The following is an 18,785-nucleotide window of genomic DNA, read 5'->3' on the forward strand; positions in this document are numbered from 1 at the left end:
AAGTAGCGGTTTATATATGTATTTGCCTTTTTTTTTTTTTTTTTTTTTTTACTATTTGTTCAAATATTTTAAATAGATCAAACAGCCAATTTACAAGCTCAAAACCTGCCAGTGTAGAAGTATTTTTAAATGTTTTTCAAAATAGTATAAAATGGTATAAAGGCATCGGCGAAAATAAGGCCCTTGGTGTTATGGGGGGACCCCATGAGTCAACTAATAGGGTTCAAGAGTTTAACCTTCTGAACCCTAGCGTCCATATTCATTAATTCTGTGCATAGTAGGTAAAAAATAGACAATGAAGCAATAGGCAATTTCTGCCAATAAGATTTGGGGTATAGTTCGAGGGAACTAGGAGGAGGGCCAAGCTGGCTTAAAGGGTGAAGCTCTCTCTCCGGGTTGGGGGTGCTATGTAGGGGCTTTCAGTGACATCATAACCATTTGAGGACAGGGTTGCATGTGCTATATCTCCTGCTATTTTTGGCTATATGTCACAGCATATTAAGTGAAAATGCTCCCCCCCCCCCCCCCCCCCCCCACACACACACACACAACACAATTTCGCAATTGTAGAGCTAAAATAAGGCTTAGATGTTGTCTTCGGATCACTGCATGTGAAAGTCGACAGTCATCCATTACGGTCCTCCTCAAAGAGATGAAGAGCCAGGCCTCGTAAATGTCAGTGCTAATTTATGAAGGTCCCTGTGCCATCCCATCTGGGCCCTGCACACAATGAATGGCACTGCTGTTCCGTCTAATCCCAACGCTTAAAGATGAGCCGAGATGAAAAATATGTTCGTCACCCTTTTAGAGCACATCCGCGGTCATAGCGGGGACAACATTAACGATATATGCCACGAGATATTTTTTTATCATTTATATGGCTCTTTTTTATATCAAAAGTCCAATCTTGATTATTTCCTGTCAAACAAGAACGTCATGCATGCTTACAAAAAACATTTGTATTACTTCTGCTGCAAAGATACAAAGATCACACTTGTGTGAAGTGAGCGGCGCTCTTATCATCGTACATATCACATGCTGTGCTCAGCCAATCAGATGAGCACAATCCGTGCTCCAACGGACGGAAGGACGGACGGGCGGACAGACAGACAGACAGACAGACAGAGCACCGCTCAAAAAAAAGAGGAAAAAAAGTATGTCAAAGGTCCAGTCGTGATTACTTCCCGTCAAAAACATCATGCTTTCTTACAGTACATCAGCAGGTTCTGTCAATCAAACTTCCACTGAGGACATCGATTCATTAGTCTAGCAGCAGCTAGACACTAGACAGGGCTTCTGTTTTGTATTATTATTGAATACTTTATTGCCTCTCGGGCGTCTCCCTAGGGAGGTCCTTGAGGCGAGTCCCACTGGGAGGAGACCTCTGGGGGCAGACCAAGGCGCAGTTGGAGGAAACAACATCGACTCACTGGCCTTGGAACGTCTCGGGATCCCCCCAGGAGGAAGTTACTAATGTTGCTCTGGAGAGGAAAGTCTGGAACACTCTGGTAGAGCTGTTGCCCCCGCGACCCGACTACGGATTAGCGGTTGAAGATGGATGGATGGATGGATGAATACTTTATTAAAAGTTTGCAAATAGGACAGTGGTACGATTATACAATGGTGCTAAAAGGATATCACAGAAAGCCCTAACTTGGGCTAACTTGTTTCCTTGTTTCATTTTATGAAACTTAATTTAGTTTTAGTCACATTTTAGTCACCTGGAATGTTATAGCGTTAGTCTAGTTTTAGTCGACTAAATGTCATACGATTTCAGTCGACTAAATCTACAGACTAAAATTATCTACAAGCTCACAATGCGCCACGGCGCGTTGTGGGCTTGAAGATCGGCTATTTTCAGCATTCAGTGTAAAATGACATATACTGGATCTCTTGTCCACTAGTCCCTTCCTAGCATTTTAAGTGTCGAAAGTGTCAATATATTTATTAGTTTCAGTCATCATAGCTTTGTTTTCATTTAGTTTCCATTTAGTTTTCGTTAGTGAAAAAAGGTAGTCGACGAACATTGTTCGTCTTAGTTTTAGTGGACGAAATCAACACTGCTCTGGTTGACATCAATCCATTTGAATCGAACGTTTTTTCCCACCCAGTTTTGTCTATGGTGCATGCATGGGAGCGCATCCTGCGGTGGGGGGACAGAGAGGAAGTGTACAATAAATTGAAACTATATATTTAATAGAAGCTGACTCCAACTTTGATATCATTCACACGTACCCCCCCCCCCCCCACACACACACACACACACACACACACACACACACCACCATGTATCATGCTCAATGGTGTGATCGTGTGGTTAGTTGCGGCTTCAGCGCAGAGTGGCTGGAGACTGAGGCATGTGTGACAGATGCGTTGTATACGGTAATGAAGAATGAATTGTTGTAACCAGACTTGTCGTTACCACCTCAAGCGAATTAACTTAAACCCCTAGCACTGATTCGTGTGAATTACTTGTGTGTTCCTCGGGAACCTCCGCATCACCAACAACTGCCAAGGAAATTCACAGGCAACACATCATCAATCATTTGTCAACAGTGCTGTCTGTGAACGGCATGGTTTCACGAGCAGAGTTCTGTGAAAATGAATGGACGTAAAAAACCCAAGAAAGGAGCTCATCCATCCATCCATCTTCAACCGCTTATCCGTAGTCAGGTCGCAGGGGTAACAGCTCCAGACTTCCCTCTCCAGAGCAACATTAGTTTGGTGTTCCAAGGCCAGTGTGGCGATGTAATGCCTCCATCTGGTCCTTGGTCTGCCCCGGGGTCTCCTCCCAATGTGTGATCAATGTATGGCCGACATAAAGACACTGTGCTATAACCAAGTGCACATATACTATTTTATTCTCTTCTTTCTAATGCTGTGATATGCTTTGTCATTGTTTATTATTGCTGCTGTTCTAATATTTCGTTGTGTATATTGTTAGGGCTGACCCCAAACATTTGAATATTTGAAGCTTTGTTCGATGGCACGGAAAAAAACGTTTTTTTATTTTTGTATCAAAATAGCTGATCTACAAGCCCACAACGCATTGCAGCATGACACGATGAGAGCTTGTAGATTTGCTACCCTTAAGCCATGTGCTTGAGCTCCAAGATTCATGAAACACTGATTCATTATTTAGGTCCTAGGCTCCTGCCTAGGAATTAGTCACGATATGGAAATAAAGTAATATATACGTGCACTTGCACACCCGAAAGTATAGCAGAGTATACATTACAACAACAAATTAAGTTAACATGAGTGAAATTCTAACGGCCATACCAGCCATACCGCAGGTTATCATAGTTATCCTTTGATAGCCGAACCCGCAGCGCCGTGGTTTTACAGCTTTATATCAAAATCGACCGGCAGAAGCCAAACACATACAGTACCTCTACTGTGCCCAGGTTGCTAGGCAACCTTCAGTGCACCCCATTGGAATCCACTCATTATGCTTTCTTTCCTGCCTGTTTTCTCAGAAAAATATTCAAAAATGTGTCTTTTTGTCAAATCCGTCGACATATTACCGTTTCTGGCGAAAGATAAACAACATGGCCAGCTGCTAGACTTCAATGTGCTTTCGGTTTCGTCTCTGTGAGGCGTGTGACACACACGGAAGCAGGGCTCATATACAGTTGATGTGAAGCATGGCACCGAGGGGGAAGCTCTCAAAGTGTTTTTTTTTTTTTTTTTTATCAAATGTTTTGAAACATGTTAACACCATGAGCTCTCAAAGTGTTAACTTACCATAATGGGGTTTTATTCCACAGTAATGCTACAATGAATTCCTTAAATGATATTAAAGGTGTTATATTGTAGAGATGTACGACACAATTTTTCCCCCCCTTCCCGATACCGTCCGATACCCAAAACTTGCGCGTCGGTCGATAACTGACCCTTACAGGTGTGTGTGTGTGTGTGTGTGTGTGTGTGTGTGTGTGTGTGTGTGTGTGTGTGTGTGTGTGTGTGTGTGTGTGTGTGATGCACTGATGCAGCGTAACATGCTGTATACGGCTATACAGTACACGTGATAGTACTGTCATAGTAAGGGTCCAATTTCAAAATATTTTGAAATATTTTACACACGTATTATGGGGGCATTGTAGCGGTCCCTGACACAAATGCTTTTCAGATGGGGGTCCGTGGCCTAATACATATAGCCTAAATGTACTGCTCTTTGCACCGATCTCACCCAAACACAGTAGTAGTCAAAACAGTAGTAGTGCAATATGTACGGATTTGGGGGTTTTCTAGGCGTGTATGCACGGAATTGCCAATCCGTGCTATTTCACTGTGCTTGGGTGAGATCAGGCTCGCTCTTTGATATGAAAATGTGATGTAGCCTATAGAAGGGATTTGCGCGTGACATCATCATCGTACCCGGAAGTCATGCAGGAACGCCTACTGAGTGGCAAAGAAAACTACTTTTTGGCCTCGACAGCCCATACATCCAAACAGAAAGGTCCTATCTGATTGCATTAAACAACATTAAACTTACTTTGCCACTGACTCACTTTATGCATGCGCAATTGCGCATACTCTCAGTGGGTTTCAACCAGTGATCCGTGGACCACCAGTGGTCTTTGAGGGGGTTCCAGGTGGTCCCCAGCTAAATGATGGAGAGTTTAGTTGGTAACCATTATAGATCTGAGCACTTATAGATCTTTAACTCTTGAGAGTGTAAAATGAAACCAAATGGACAGGTCGATTTGGTTTCATTTTACGCTCTCAAGAGTTAAACTATTGCATCTGCATCACTTAATTTACAAGAAGTCCACATAATTAGAGAACGTAGAAGAATTGTAATGAAAAGGCGCCGATCCGAGCACTCAAAAGATTAAAAATGAGGAGAGGGTGGGTAAAAATAAATGTACTTTATTTAGAAAAGTTAAAATAAGCCAACATGTTTCGACTCAAACAGAGTGGGCCAGTATCAGGGCAAGTATGGCCCTGATGAAGACCTGTTTGAGTCACAACATGTTGGCTTATTTTAACTTTTCTAAATAAAGTACATTTTATCCACCCTCTCCTCATTTTTTTGCTCGGATCGCCGCCTTTTCTTTAGTATTTAAGTCCCACTGATCCTTGAAGCACCAGCCCTACTTTACTTTACTGTTTTGCATCTCCATCGAGCACCTGGTTGATTTTCTTTTTGTAGAAGAATTGTATTTTGATCACTGTCTGCCTGTTATCTCTCCTATGGAACACATCAATACAGCATATATAGCATTGTGGACAAAATCGCATCCAACGACAACAAAATACAACGGGCACGTACAGGTCTAGTCTCATCAAATGGTGGTCCGACCGTGCCTTAACCCATTTTGGGCGGGAACCCCTTTTGGTGTTTTAAGCATTATGTTATACTTTAACTATTGAAAAATAGCAGATCTACAAGCTCAAGCTACGAGCTTGTAGGTCTGCTATTTTAGAAAAATCGTGAAAATGTAGTGCAAATCTTTGAATATATATTCTTTCAGAGCAAACGTTTTTAACTCAAATCTTTGCTTCTGGAAGGTCCCTGGAACAACATATTTTCAGAAGGGGGTCTGAGGCCAATTACATACATATAATCTTGGGGGTCCTTGACATGAAAATGTTTGAGAACGACATGGGTTTTACAGAAAACTGTCAGGATTCAGAAGACATTTGTGGAATTTGTTCTAAATGCGTTAAATGACGAATAAATAATGGGCCTTGATATGAAAACGGTTGACCCACCAGTGATATGAACGGTTGGGCTCGGTTATAGGCTATACAGGTTATAGGTTTTAGCCCTACCTCTCTTGAAGTCGTCGAGCATGACGTCGAGCCGGGCGTCGCTGAACACACAGTGCATGGGCCGCTTGTAGAACTGCGTGACGGCCTTGAGCGGCGTGCAGTCGTCGGGGTCTACGAAGGCCAGGTCCTTGACGAAGAGGACGTCCACGATGTTGCGACGCTCGCCCTGGTACACAGGGATGCGCGTGAAGCCGCTCTGCATCACGTCCGACACGGTGGCGAAGTCCAGCACGGCGTCCGACGACACCATGTAGCAGTCGGAGAGTGGTGTCAGCACGTCCTCCACCGTCTTGGTGCGCAGCTCCAGCGCGCCCTATATTAGTATTGATTTAAGCAATATTACACAAGAGGGTGTGGTTTAGCTGTTTCAATCAATCAGATTGCTTCCTCGAAACGACCTGTTGTATAATTGGACAGCAACATTTTGATTTTAGTCTTAAGTCATTATAGGTCAGTGGTTCCCAAACCTTTTCATGTCAAGGACCCTCAAATTGACACTAATTAGCCCCACGGACCCCCCATTTGAAACGATATGCCAGGCAGGGACCCCCATAAGAGAAGATTTTTTACGGCTCTAGCAGTGATTCTCAACCCGTTTAATTTCAAGGACCCCCAGTTTGACATGCATTAGTCTACGGACCCCCATTTAATGCCATTTCTTTCTCTGAGACCCCAATTTATATAGAAAAATCAATGTTAATTTAACTCTGAGTGTACAAACTATAATTTAGCTGGGGACCCCTGGAACTCCCTCAAGGACCCCACTTTGGGAACCACTAATATAAGTAGTCTTTGGAATGAAACTTCATTTGTCATCTGAAATATTTTGGCGTTGGTGTGGTCGACTAAATAGCATAAGACTTTCGTCGACTAAAATCTACAGTTGATTTGGATTTGAAAACTAAAATGTCTATTTTGGCTGGCCTTGATGGCATCACAATGGCTGATTTTACACTTGGTTGCATGCTGAAAATAGCCGATCTACAAGCTCACAGTGTGTCGACGTGTTGTGAGCTCGTAGATCGGCTATGTTCAGTATGCAACCCAGCATAAAATGACCTGTCTTTTAGTTCTACTGGATCATCATTAAAGCTGGGCTGTTGCATGCCTGAGTCCAATGCATTCTGCCTACTTCCATTCCAGGACTTGCACCAGTCGCGAGTCCCCACTCTCAATAGAAGTCTATGTATAGAGCCGCCATTGGACTGGCCCCATGAAGTGAACGCAGTTTGTGTAACTCTGTCTATATCTAAGGCTCTGGTCACGACAACATCAACACCGTCCATACCTGGATGATCAGGAGCTCCTCCTTCACCAGGTCGTGGTAGGGGTCCGTGACCCGCAGCATGGCCACCAGCTTCTCCCGTGTGTAGAAGCTGCTGATCTCCTGGCGCAGCGCCATGTCCAGGATCTTGGACACGGGGTAGGCGATGGGGAAGAACAGCAGCATGAGCAGGCGCGTCCAACACACGGTCCGCGCCGCGATGGCCAGGCTGTGGCGCGACGCCACCGAGTGGGGCAGGATCTCGCCTGGAATGGATGGATTGAATGAAAAATGTCATTAACAGATTGCAGAATGGGTGCTGTATCGATTCAAATTAGAATCGCGATTCCCGTTATGAACAATTCAAAATCGATTCATAATTTCCAAAAATCAAAAGATTTTTTTCTGCTTACAGTTACAGTTTTCACTACATGGTGTTTGTGATATGAAATGTAAGCTTACCCTAATCACAGGAAACATCATGTCTTCAGTCATTTTCAAGTTATTGTAGTACAATAGTCACTTCAGTTCAGCGCAGCTGTATTGTATGTATAGCATTGAATCGAGAATCATTTTGAATAGAGAATAGTTTTGAATCTGGAAATTATTATTTTTTTAATCGTTTTTGGATTGAGAATCGAGTTGAATCGAACCCCAAGAATCGGAATCGAATCAAATCGTGGGACACCCAAAGATTCGCAGCCCTAATACAGACAGTTCAAGTAAGGGTTAGCCTACAGGTCAATAGTCTACAAAACAAACTGCTATTACAGAGGATAAAACTAGAATTTTATTATTATTAACTTCCAGTTCTAAAAAAAAAAAACACATTTCCACACAACAGCTCTATAAGGTAATAATGACAGTAAAATGTTGAAAATGAGTGATCAAAAACACAGTTATGAAAAAGGGAAAACGTAGCCTACAGAATTAAAATACCCATTTGAAGTGAGTGGCGCTCTTATCATATGTCATCAGCATCTCATTCTGGCCAATCATTGGTCTTTTAATGTTTGTGTTTACACAAACACTCAAAACTGGCCATTCATTATATCAATGGCATTTAATGTTTGTGACAAAGTTTGTGTTTACACGCACACTAAAAGTTGGACATAGGCCCTCAAAAATAGAGAGGGGGTGACTGGGTGAGGCCACTTTCGAAGTGCAGCCGTCTGTACACCTCTGTGCTCTTTGAGGGCGGTTTTGAAGGAGTCTATAGGCCGGGATTACATTTCTTAACGGCTCTCGATAGGGCGTTCCACATTTTTATAGTGGCAACAACAACAACAAATCACCTATGAAGAAGATGCCGAACGTGCACAGTAGCGCCGTGCAGAGCGGCGTCATGCCGGGCAGGATCTGGCACGTCCACACCACGAAGCACGTGTTGGTGAGCACGTTGCCCAGCACCACCGTGCACAGGATGTAGTTGCCGTGGCGGCGCACGGACTCGATCTTGCGCGCGTGCCTTTGCTCCTGCTCCGTGCCGCTCTGCTGCAGCACGCTGAGCTCCACGGGGTCCAACGCCAGCATGCTGATGTTCAGGCCGCTGCAGAGCGCCGACAGCGCCAGCAGCAGCGCCGAGACGGCCGCCTGGAGCCACGCGTCCGCCCGCGGCGGCCTCTCCACCACGGCCAGCCAGAAGTCCCTGGTGGCGAGGTGCTCCCACTTGACGCCGTCGAACGCGCACATGGAGTAGTACTTGACCCGCTCGCCGCGGCGCAGGTCCTTGGCGAGCAGCTCCACCAGCACGGAGTTGTGGCTGGACGAGGCGGCGCCGGTGGACCTGAAGGAGCCCAGCAGCTCGATGTCCGAGCTCCGGGCGCTCTCCTCGGCGCACGGGTTGTTGGTGCGTCTCGCTCGGCCGGGCGGACTAGTATCCTCCTCGGTGTCATCCTTACCGCGGTCCCCTCCCGGTTCTTCTATGAACGCGATCCACGGCGCGGCGTCCCGTCTGTTGTTGTTGTTATCGCCCCCCTCCTGCTGCTGCTGCTCCCCCGTCCCGTTGTGGTGGTGGTGGGGGTCCCTCGAGTAGTACACCCTCAGCACGAAGCGGGTGCCCTCAGTCGCCCGCACCATCCCGTCCTGCACGGACAGCTGTCCGCTCTCGGTGTCTTCGGGCCGGACGCCGAGCAGCGCTCCGGCCGGTCGCACTGAGAGCAGCGAGAGGAGGATGATGATGATAGTAGCGGAGGAGTGGTAGTGGTACCGGTGGTGAGGAGGAGGATGCAGGATGCGAGGCGGCAGGCTGCTGCAGCGGCGGCGGCGGAGGAGGAGGCACGCAGCATCCGCAGCATCCGCAGCCATCATCCTGAATGAATGAATGAATGAACGAGAGCCCCTGAAGGACACACGCGAGCGAGCTGATGATGAAGATCACATGATCTGCATGCAGCGCTTCTTTCACTCCGCTGGGAGCCTATCGATGGAAACAGCTGGCCAGTGACTGAGAGCGAGGTGTGTGTGTGTGTGTGTGTGTGTGTGTGTGTGGGGGGGGGGGGGGGTAAAGAGAGAGAGAGGGAGTTATAGGGGAGGGAGAGAGGGGCACAGTGGGAGAGAGATGGAGAGAGGAGGGGGAGAGGAGAAGAAACGCGGATTGAGAGAAAGATGGGGAGGTGTAGAGAGGGGAAACACTGGATTCTGTCTTAAACGGGGTTACACAGTGTGTAACAGTGTGTGAGACACACACACACACACACACACACACACACACACACACACACACACACACACACGCTATGATGACGCAATGGTATGCCGCGCTCCCAGTTTCTAAAAATAGAAATTAAGGAAATGCCCTACAATGAACCCCATCATCATGCACATTACATTTCACCCGATCTGATTTTATGATGAATTGAACATGGTGGGCAAGTGTTAACTGTGGACGTGGTGTCGTAAAAAGAGTTTTGTATTGTTTTGTGCTTGATGTAGGCCTACTGTAATTATCCAATCTGTTAATAAATTAATCAATCAATCAATCAATCAAGATCAGCACTAGCCTCGGAAACCCATGACGTTTTCACTCAGCAAATAGTGCAAGATGTGACTGCAATATATGTGCGTGCGAATGCATGATCACGCGCACGCACGCTCGCTCACGAGAGATCAGTGTGACTACATGAGTGATTGGTTGTGTCGGGGTGATAGTAGGCTACAGTGCACACACTGACACACTAGCTGCAGTGCAGTGTAACATATCCGGCTGCAGCCTCCAATTCACGTGATTATTTATTTATTTGCCCTTTTCAAAATGTCCACAAGATGGCAGTATCGTCACCTTTTTCGCCACCGTGTCTTCTGTTTAGCAGCAGGAATGCATTGATTTAGGATATTATATGAAGACACATCTGATATATATTATTATTTTTTAACCTATTTTAATATTCCTATAGACGACACTGTCCACTATAGTTGTGTGTATAGTTTAGTCTATCCCGACCCCTTTTGGGTGCAATCACCTGTCAACCAATCCGCCCAGGAGAATAAATAAATATGTAAAGTGTCATCAAAGTAGTTGACATAATAGCTTTTAATCCTTTATCAGCACAGTCAACGGCTGATTTATACACGATGGATTTATACACGAATTATGTTGGGATTCTATAGTGGACTTTGGGGTTAAATATATGGTTATATTATACCCCCGTCCCCAGAAAGAAAAGGTTAGAAAAGGACTCGAGTTATGTTGTCCGGTATTTAGTTTTTTCTTATAAACCAACCATAGACTGTAAACCAACCCTCCCCTGCGCGCAGCTGCATCTTAACTGAGCGCCGTTTGCATTGTTTTAAACACACACACACACACACACACACACACACGCCTCGGTCCTTCAAGTTCTCTCACACACAGGACCTCAATTGATCCAGACTGCAGGTTCCGCAGACGAGGTCAATTGTATCCAGTAAAGTTGTGACCTTTCCCTCAACAGGAGGAAAAAGTTACGCTCTTGAAAGTCAGTTCCACTTAAACTCATAACTCTATACACCACGCGTTTCCCTGGGCGTATAAAAAATATCTTTAATTATGGAGACATTATAATAAGCCTACTTTGTTTTAGCTATGTGGGAAGTTACGCGACATCGCTATATGCTATGTCTAAACAGCTAGCCTACATCAGTTTCCACAACTCGAATGTAGACCTATATAAAAGCTGACTGAGGAGGCACAAATTGTCAGCAAAAAAAAAAAGAAAAACCGTATTTTTTTATTTGCAGGCTACTTCTCATATGACTTAAACATGCCCATTAAAGTTAAGTTAAACATTGGAACATGATTTCCGTATAGGTTGTTTTTGCATTTGGAAGAATTTCACGTTCAAAGAGCTCTATAATGCTTTTAAGTGCATGTTAAAACATTGTCAGTGTGCTATTTTAAGATGCCAGTCAATCAAAGTTTAGAACGAAGTGACTTCCGCCTGTGTTTCGATATGTGTGAATAAATTTCGACTTGATGGTTCATCTTTAAAAAAAGGGGAAAAAAGTTTACATTTACTGAGTTTTTCCCACAATGCTTAATTGTAATATTAAGCCAATGCCGTTTTTGCGCAACAATGGGAAAATAATTGAATAAATAAAAGGGCATAATCGTTGAGAGGGAAACTTCATGACAACGATAACGTTTAACAATTTATGGTCGCGTAAATAAAATGCAAAGAATACGTAAATAAATAAAATGCACGTTACAAAGTGCCAACTGCATTTGAAGTTACCATGAAGATACACATTTCATGTTAGGCCATGTGTCAATCTAAATCAGATAAGGCAGGCTAACTAGTAACTATATATAACATACATGTAAGCATCGAAAAGAAAATACTATATAGGCAACTTAAGGCAAGACAAGATTCATATACCGGCGTAAAAAAGTATAGGCTACCTCATGAGACGTGCGTGCGTGTGTGTGTGTGTGTGTGTGTGTGTGTGTGTGTGTGTGTGTGTGTGTGTGTGTGTGTGTGTGTGTGTGTGTGTGTGTGTGTGTGCGTGTGCGTGTGTGTTTTAAATACATGTCCTCGTGTAGTCTTTTCACTGCAGGCACTTTTAGCCAAACAAACTATCGTTCACATATATGGCACATGGCAGGCTCATCATATTGATCACAAAATGCCAATTGAATGTCTACATATATATATATGAGGGCTCATATGGGCTAAAAATAGAACATTCATATAGTATATTCTTTCATCTCCTTTCATGTTAATACTTTGGAGACCAGTGCATGACCTCGATCGACCGCGCTTCCCTGTGACATATCGCTAAGAGCATCCATTCGTTTTTTCCTGCAGAGTGCAGACCCATATTATCTCTCTCTCTGAAGGCTAACAACGAAGCCCACATCTGGCGATAAATGTCACAGAAAGGTTAAAAAAAGCTTTATAGGGGAGTTCTATATATGACGGATTTATTTCAAAAGCATCCTATCTTTTTGAAGCGACGCCAAAATGCGCAAGAGCTCCAAAATATCACCCGTCTTGTAGGCTATAAATCGCGCAATAGATCACTTGTTGGTAACAAAGGAGAAATAAATTAAGGAAAATCTAAATGGTATTGGACACATTTTGGTCCATGCTGATCTGTTCAGGTATGCATATTATTTGTATTCCCTTTCTTTGTGTACGTGTCGGATTAATCATTTTAGCAAATAGCCATGCGTGCCTAAAGCTGTCAGTATAGCAAATAAATAACAATACATTTTCAACATACATATATACATATTGGCATTTGGTACCTTTATTGCATATATTGTTACATGTGTCAGCAACATTTAGCTTAGGCTATATATACTCGACTCTTTTTTTCAATTTTTCCATTGCTGTATATAGCCTACATTAAATCCTGTAATCATATCGTGTGTTTTTATGTTGTTATGCAGGAGCGCACAAAAGACACGTTTCTATGTGGTGTGATGTGATGGACAATATATAGATGATCGTGATGATTGATGATGTAACTTTAAACACATCGTGGACAAGCAGGCCCTCGCGGGCCTTCCCTTCGCTCTTCGATTCCAGTTTAATAATGTATTTGTTCATTGATGTTTTCCACATTGACATTGAACGATTCTTTTTTAAATCGTTGGTTAAAGTAACCATACGAGTATTTCTTCTCAAAAAATAAACTATACAGGCTACAGCAAGTATTATTATTAGGTAATACACGTGCGCAATTCATTCATAAAACGACCTGGCTGTCTCCATCATCATTCAGTCACGCACCGTTTCCAGTGATACATGTTATGCTTCTTATTATTACAACAGTCTAACCATGAAGGCCTAATATATTAAAATCACCCTACTTATATGTTTAGGTCTACTTCTAATAGATCACCTCACTGCGCTCATCTCTGCAATTAAAAAAGAAAATACCCTTTTTACGTATACGTATGTGTACTCTCGGATGGCTTTAAAGTTAAGTCAAAGCCATTGCGAGATGAGATCAGTAGATCACTCTTAAAGCTTCATCAGTTCAGAATGTATATACCTTGAGGAACCTTCTATATATGGGGGCGGCGCTGGGTCCTCTCCTCCCCCCCAGCCTCTGGCTCCCTCACAGGAGGAGGCTGGCCGCGAGGCGTGCAGCGCGCCTCTGCTCTAGTCTGTTTTGACTGCAGCTCCCACTAAACTCCTCCGACCGGCGAGGGGCGTAGAAGAGGGGGGGGGGGGCGCAGAGAGAGAGAGAGAGAGAGAGAGAGAGAGAGAGAGAGGGTGTGGGACAGTCAGTGAGAGAGGGGAGGAGGGTGGGAGTGGGAGAGAGACAACCAGACAGGAAGACAAGAAGGACCAGATCTATGAAACCGGGGCGGACGGTCGGAACTGTAGGGTAGGCTTAGTAGTACGGCACCACAGACAGAACAGAAGAAGACGTTGCAATTTCCCCCCCGCGGCCCGGCCTCACCTTTCCTCCGTTCACAAGCGACACAGCGGTGGTCCCCACTCCCCGCGCGGTGCGCACCACCACCGCACCACTTGAGAGATGCCCGGCTGCAGCGGCGGCGGCGGCGCGTCACGCCACGCGTGTCCACCATCACCGGCGTTCTCCTTCTTCTTCTCCTCCTCCTCCCCGGCAGTACGTTGTTCTTCTCCTTCTCGTCCTTCTCCCAGGCGGTGGCTGGCATCTGCGTCTCTGGTGCTGCTCATGCAGTTGGTGCTCCTCTCCTCCTCCTCCTCTTCCTCCTCCTCCTCCACCGCATACCACCAGAGATCCGCGGCGGCGGCGGCGGCGGCGCGTAGTGGGAAGCAGCAGCGACCACCGGGGTTCACGGAGCGGACTCTCATTCTACTGGACGTCAACACGCGCAGTGCCGTCAAGGTCCTGAATGAGAACTTCCTATCCTTGCAGCTGGACCCCTCGATCATTAAAGACGGCTGGCTGGACTTTCTGAGGTAAGAGACTGCAGAGAGAGAGAGAGAGAGAGAGAGCGCGCGCGAGAGAGTGAGAGAGAGAGGGGAAAATCCTTCCCTTTTTCCCCTTTCTCCCCCTTCCTTTCTTTTTTTGTCAACAGGCAGCAGCAGCCCTCTTCTCCTCTATCGATTTGCAGCAGTGTCCATGACCATGATGTCTGATTTATCGTCGTTGGGGAAATCTTGGGAATTGGATTTATGCTGCTTCGTGCGTGGCGCGCGTGCGTTTTCCATCCCCAGGACGGGCCAAAGCGTTTCTCTTTAACTGCATGGTGTTTGAATGGTGCCAAATCAACAAGTGACTGTAAAGTTTAGAATCGGTTGGATATTATGATCTCACCATAATTATATGCCCATAATTATGCTATTTGTGATCGCATTTTGTGCCTCTTGCAGGCCATATATAGTCGTTAGCTTGTTCATGCAACAAACACACTTAAAAAATGTAACAGTGTAGCCTACTTATTATATTAGTGCAAAGTATAGGCCTATAGCGAACACGTGATATATGCCAAATGTAAAATCGTACAGCCTAAATTGTTAGACTTTAAATGTTGTTGTTTCACAAATATGTTCTTATATAGGCTACTGTATAGGCCCCTATATGCGATTTGCAAAGACGGTTCAAAATAGTCCACGAAATGTGTCATGTCATTATTACTAGTACATGTTATTATAACTAATGTCAGTTAAGGCATTTCAGAAGATGGACGATTCTGTTAAAAGTGTTAAATACCCCCAGAAGGTAAAGAGTTATTGCAGATTAACTTGTTGACTGAAAGAGGCTTAATATAGCGGCTCAGTTCAAGTTCAAAAGCAGGCTATATATTATAGCCGACTTTTAGCATATTGAATTATAGGTTTAACAAATTGAATTATCTTAGCATGTATACAAAAAATAACAGCAAATAATTTAATTAAATTCCCTCTCATTGCTTAAAGCCCTATATATATATTCGACTTATAGATAAATAGATAAAATAGCAGATATACACGCTGCCAATACTTTGCATGTATGTAAGCATGCCGTGTGAGGTTGTATATAGGTATGCTTTTCTGTATTTCTTTTTTCTGCTATTTTTGAAATTTTTTGAACAAAATGGGAAAGAAATACATTTTAAAACGTTTGAAAATGTGGTTAATGAGAGTCAGCAGTTTCGTTTATATATATATATATATATATATATATATATATATATATATATATATATATATATATATATATATATATAACATTTCTTCAATATTATAAAATATAGGCCCATTGCTCAAAATAATAAGTTTGACCTTTTCAGCACAATAGGTCAATTTTGCTCAAAGGCAAACTGCATGAATCAAATAGTGCTGTTTTCTTTTTTTCTGTAATGTGACGAAATATGAATTAATCTTCAAATTAATTCATTGATTTTTTTAATCCAATGCACAGACTCAAACAGCCACGTAGAGTCTGTGGGGGCTATGGGGCTATAGCCCCCATGAAGAATTAAATAGCCCCTTTTAGCCCCCATGAACATTTTCGTGGACATTTTATATTAACATTAGTTACATTACAGATTTTCTGACTCTGTCACAGACTGCATACTATGTTACATTCCGAAAATGTGAACCTCTCCACTGGCTGTTCAGAGGTGTTAAAATGGGTTGGGTGCGGCCACCAAGTACTCAAATGCTAATCAGGTTTCTTTTGTTTTCACCTAGCCAGGTATGTATAAATATGCCTACAGTACAGTGTCACTGTGTCAGTGTGATGCTTACTTCATTCACAATGAAACCACCACCAGCTAAAGAAGGGTCGCTTCGTCCAGACAGAGGAAGCTACAGTTCTCCAGTGATGCCAGCCTGTCGCCGCTTAAACCTGCCGAAGAAGCTACTATTCCAACGGCACTTTTATCGGGCCGTCGCCGTGTTCTGTCCTTGCCGGGCTCACCGCGCCGTTATATTAATTTTCCAATGTAAATTTCACCCAGATTGGACTCGGTTCAGCGGCCGCATGCTGCTGTCCGCCCCACACACACACACACTGACAGTCAGAGAACTGACTCACTAAACAACACTAAACAACGTTGGATTCGTACAGTGCAGAATGCAGATAAGTGTAGGCCTATGTTCTTATTATAATTGTGAGTTTGTTTTTTAACATGCACCGCGAGTCCACGGGAGCCGATCTACAAGCTCACAACGCGTTGCACTGCGAGTAGCCTAGAGAAGGCTGTCAAGTGAGCAGCGCAATCGCAATCGGCAGTTTCCTTATGGGACTTGCCTCTAGAATGCATGCATAGGCATGCAAGTGCACTCGGCATTTATATATCATATATATAGACTAGTACGAAGTATAATTAAATGATCACAGGCATTTCTAGGTCTAGGTCGGGACACATGAAATCCACGTAAATGCCTTTCCGCTAGCTTCACGTCATTATATCAGCGTAAACGCGAGAAAACATCAACTTCTTTTTTTTCACCGCTGGGGGGGGGGGGGGGGGCGGGGCTGGGGGGGGAGGCGGGGCTGCGGATAGCCCCCATGAGGATCATCAGAACTATTCGGGTCTGGACTCAAATGTTTCACCATAAATAAACATTACATAAGCTGCAGCATGTATATTATGTTATCTTTCAAGTAAGTCGAAACTCGAAAGGCTCGGTGCGTACTGTAGCCTACACACAAAAATCGGTTATACGTCCATTTAAAAGTAGTTGTTTTACCTTTTTTATGCATTTGAGTGAAAGGGTATAAGGCATATATTATGTAGGCCTTATATATATATATATATATATATATATATATATATATATATATATATATAGACGGACCTAATATAGCTAGTCTATATAATGCCGCGTCATAGCGTAAGCTATCTTCATACAGCCTTCACATAAGGTCTATTGTTTTCTTTCAAATGTCCCGTAACTTTAGAGGCTTGTATAAACTGCATCAGCTCTTCTGATACACCAACTGGATAATATAATATGCATTTGCTGCAGCTGTTGGCCAGGTTTGTCCTGAACAGTTTATTATCATTATTATAGTAGGCCTAGTATAGGTACAAAGTGTGTAGCTGTTGAGCAGTTGCAGTAAAAAAAAATACTCCGAGCTATATACATGCTCGGTCGGTGCATGTTTGGGAGTTACAAAATAGGTAAATTAACGGAGGATTGCACTGTGAAATCTTTACTGCGAAAGAAAAGCTGTTGTGTGTTAAGTGAAACGAAACCCCTTTCTCGTTCACGTGGCAAATATCGCACTAATTCCAAATATTTATGGAGCTAAAAGACAATAATATTACAGATGGGGGGAAAAAAACTGTAACACATTTCTGGGCCTGCATGGTCTGGAACAGTAAAGTTTTCAGATGAAAGCGTGCGATCTGATCTAACACGCAAGCTTTTTGAAGCCTGCCCTGTCATTCACTCACTCACTCACGGTGGCGATGCGTTTCAGTTTATGATATATATAGGCTATCGTGTAACTATGTGTTATGTCTGACTGACAGCTGTTTGATGGTGCTGCGCTCATTGCATATTCCTGTGTTCTTGTTCTAGTTCTAGTTGTTCTGTGATCTAGTACTTCAGTCTGAGACAACATGATGATGATGTGATGTTGCTGCTTCTCCGGTTGTTGTTATATTATTTACTCTGAGTTTGAAAGTAAAGAAGAGTTGTGTTAACCTGTGTCATGGTCCACTGATTCACAAACACAATACTATGAACAAACTATTCCCCCCCGCAGCTACGAGTATTTTTTACAAGCATATTTCGCTGTCTTTCATGTGTGTGTACTGTGTTGTTTTGTTGTTCAGTTCCAAGCGCCTGGTGACCCTGGCCCGGGGACTGTCCCCAGCATATCTGCGCTTTGGGGGGAAGAGGACCGATTTCCTGCAGTTCCACAACCTCAAGAACCTGGCAAAGTTCAGAGGACAGGCTGGCCCAGATTACTATCTGAAAAACTACGAAGATGGTGAGTAGTAAATTCACCTAATATTATGTTTGACGGATGAATCATGAACCCCACTTTCACAAGTTTCCATATATCCTAATCCTATTATATATATAGGTTACAGTACAGGCCTATAGTCGACTTTTGATGTAGGACTACGGTAGGCCTATGTCATCATTCTCACCCCAGCAGCAGGAGTCTATAGGCTGCTACAAAATAAGTAGACCTAAATGGGACTATTCAGAATAAAAAAAACAACTAAAAACTATAGGCTGAATTATTATTTTAAATATAGGCTGTTCAATATATTCAAGTAGCTAAACGCAGTAAATGTTTTTATTTTTATTTTATTTTAGCCTATTCCAGATTAATCCTCAAATGTAATGTCTAGGGACGTGAACGTGTT

At 43.6% G+C, this 18,785-nt stretch overlaps 2 protein-coding genes across 2 annotated transcripts in view; one reads left to right on the forward strand and one right to left on the reverse strand.

Moving 5' to 3' along the window:
• LOC308328427 (metal transporter CNNM1-like) overlaps nt 1-9,486 on the reverse strand; it is a 34,534-nt gene extending 25,048 nt beyond the window's left edge. Inside the window, exons 1-3 of the mRNA XM_080782243.1 lie at nt 8,341-9,486; nt 7,070-7,311; nt 5,782-6,094 (exon numbers count right to left, since the gene is read on the reverse strand). Coding sequence (XP_080638369.1) covers nt 5,782-6,094; nt 7,070-7,311; nt 8,341-9,355 — 1,570 coding nt within the window. The 5' untranslated portion in view covers nt 9,356-9,486. The remainder of the gene's footprint in view (nt 1-5,781; nt 6,095-7,069; nt 7,312-8,340) is intronic.
• A 4,320-nt stretch (nt 9,487-13,806) lies between these two features.
• The window catches only part of hpse2 (heparanase 2), a 128,172-nt gene continuing 123,193 nt past the window's right edge, over nt 13,807-18,785 (forward strand). Inside the window, exons 1-2 of the mRNA XM_080782245.1 lie at nt 13,807-14,427; nt 18,243-18,400. Coding sequence (XP_080638371.1) covers nt 14,018-14,427; nt 18,243-18,400 — 568 coding nt within the window. The 5' untranslated portion in view covers nt 13,807-14,017. The remainder of the gene's footprint in view (nt 14,428-18,242; nt 18,401-18,785) is intronic.

This window comes from Protomyctophum bolini (genome assembly GCF_963924005.1).
Source record: "Protomyctophum bolini genome assembly, chromosome: 14".
In the NCBI taxonomy this organism is placed as follows: domain Eukaryota; kingdom Metazoa; phylum Chordata; class Actinopteri; order Myctophiformes; family Myctophidae; genus Protomyctophum; species Protomyctophum bolini.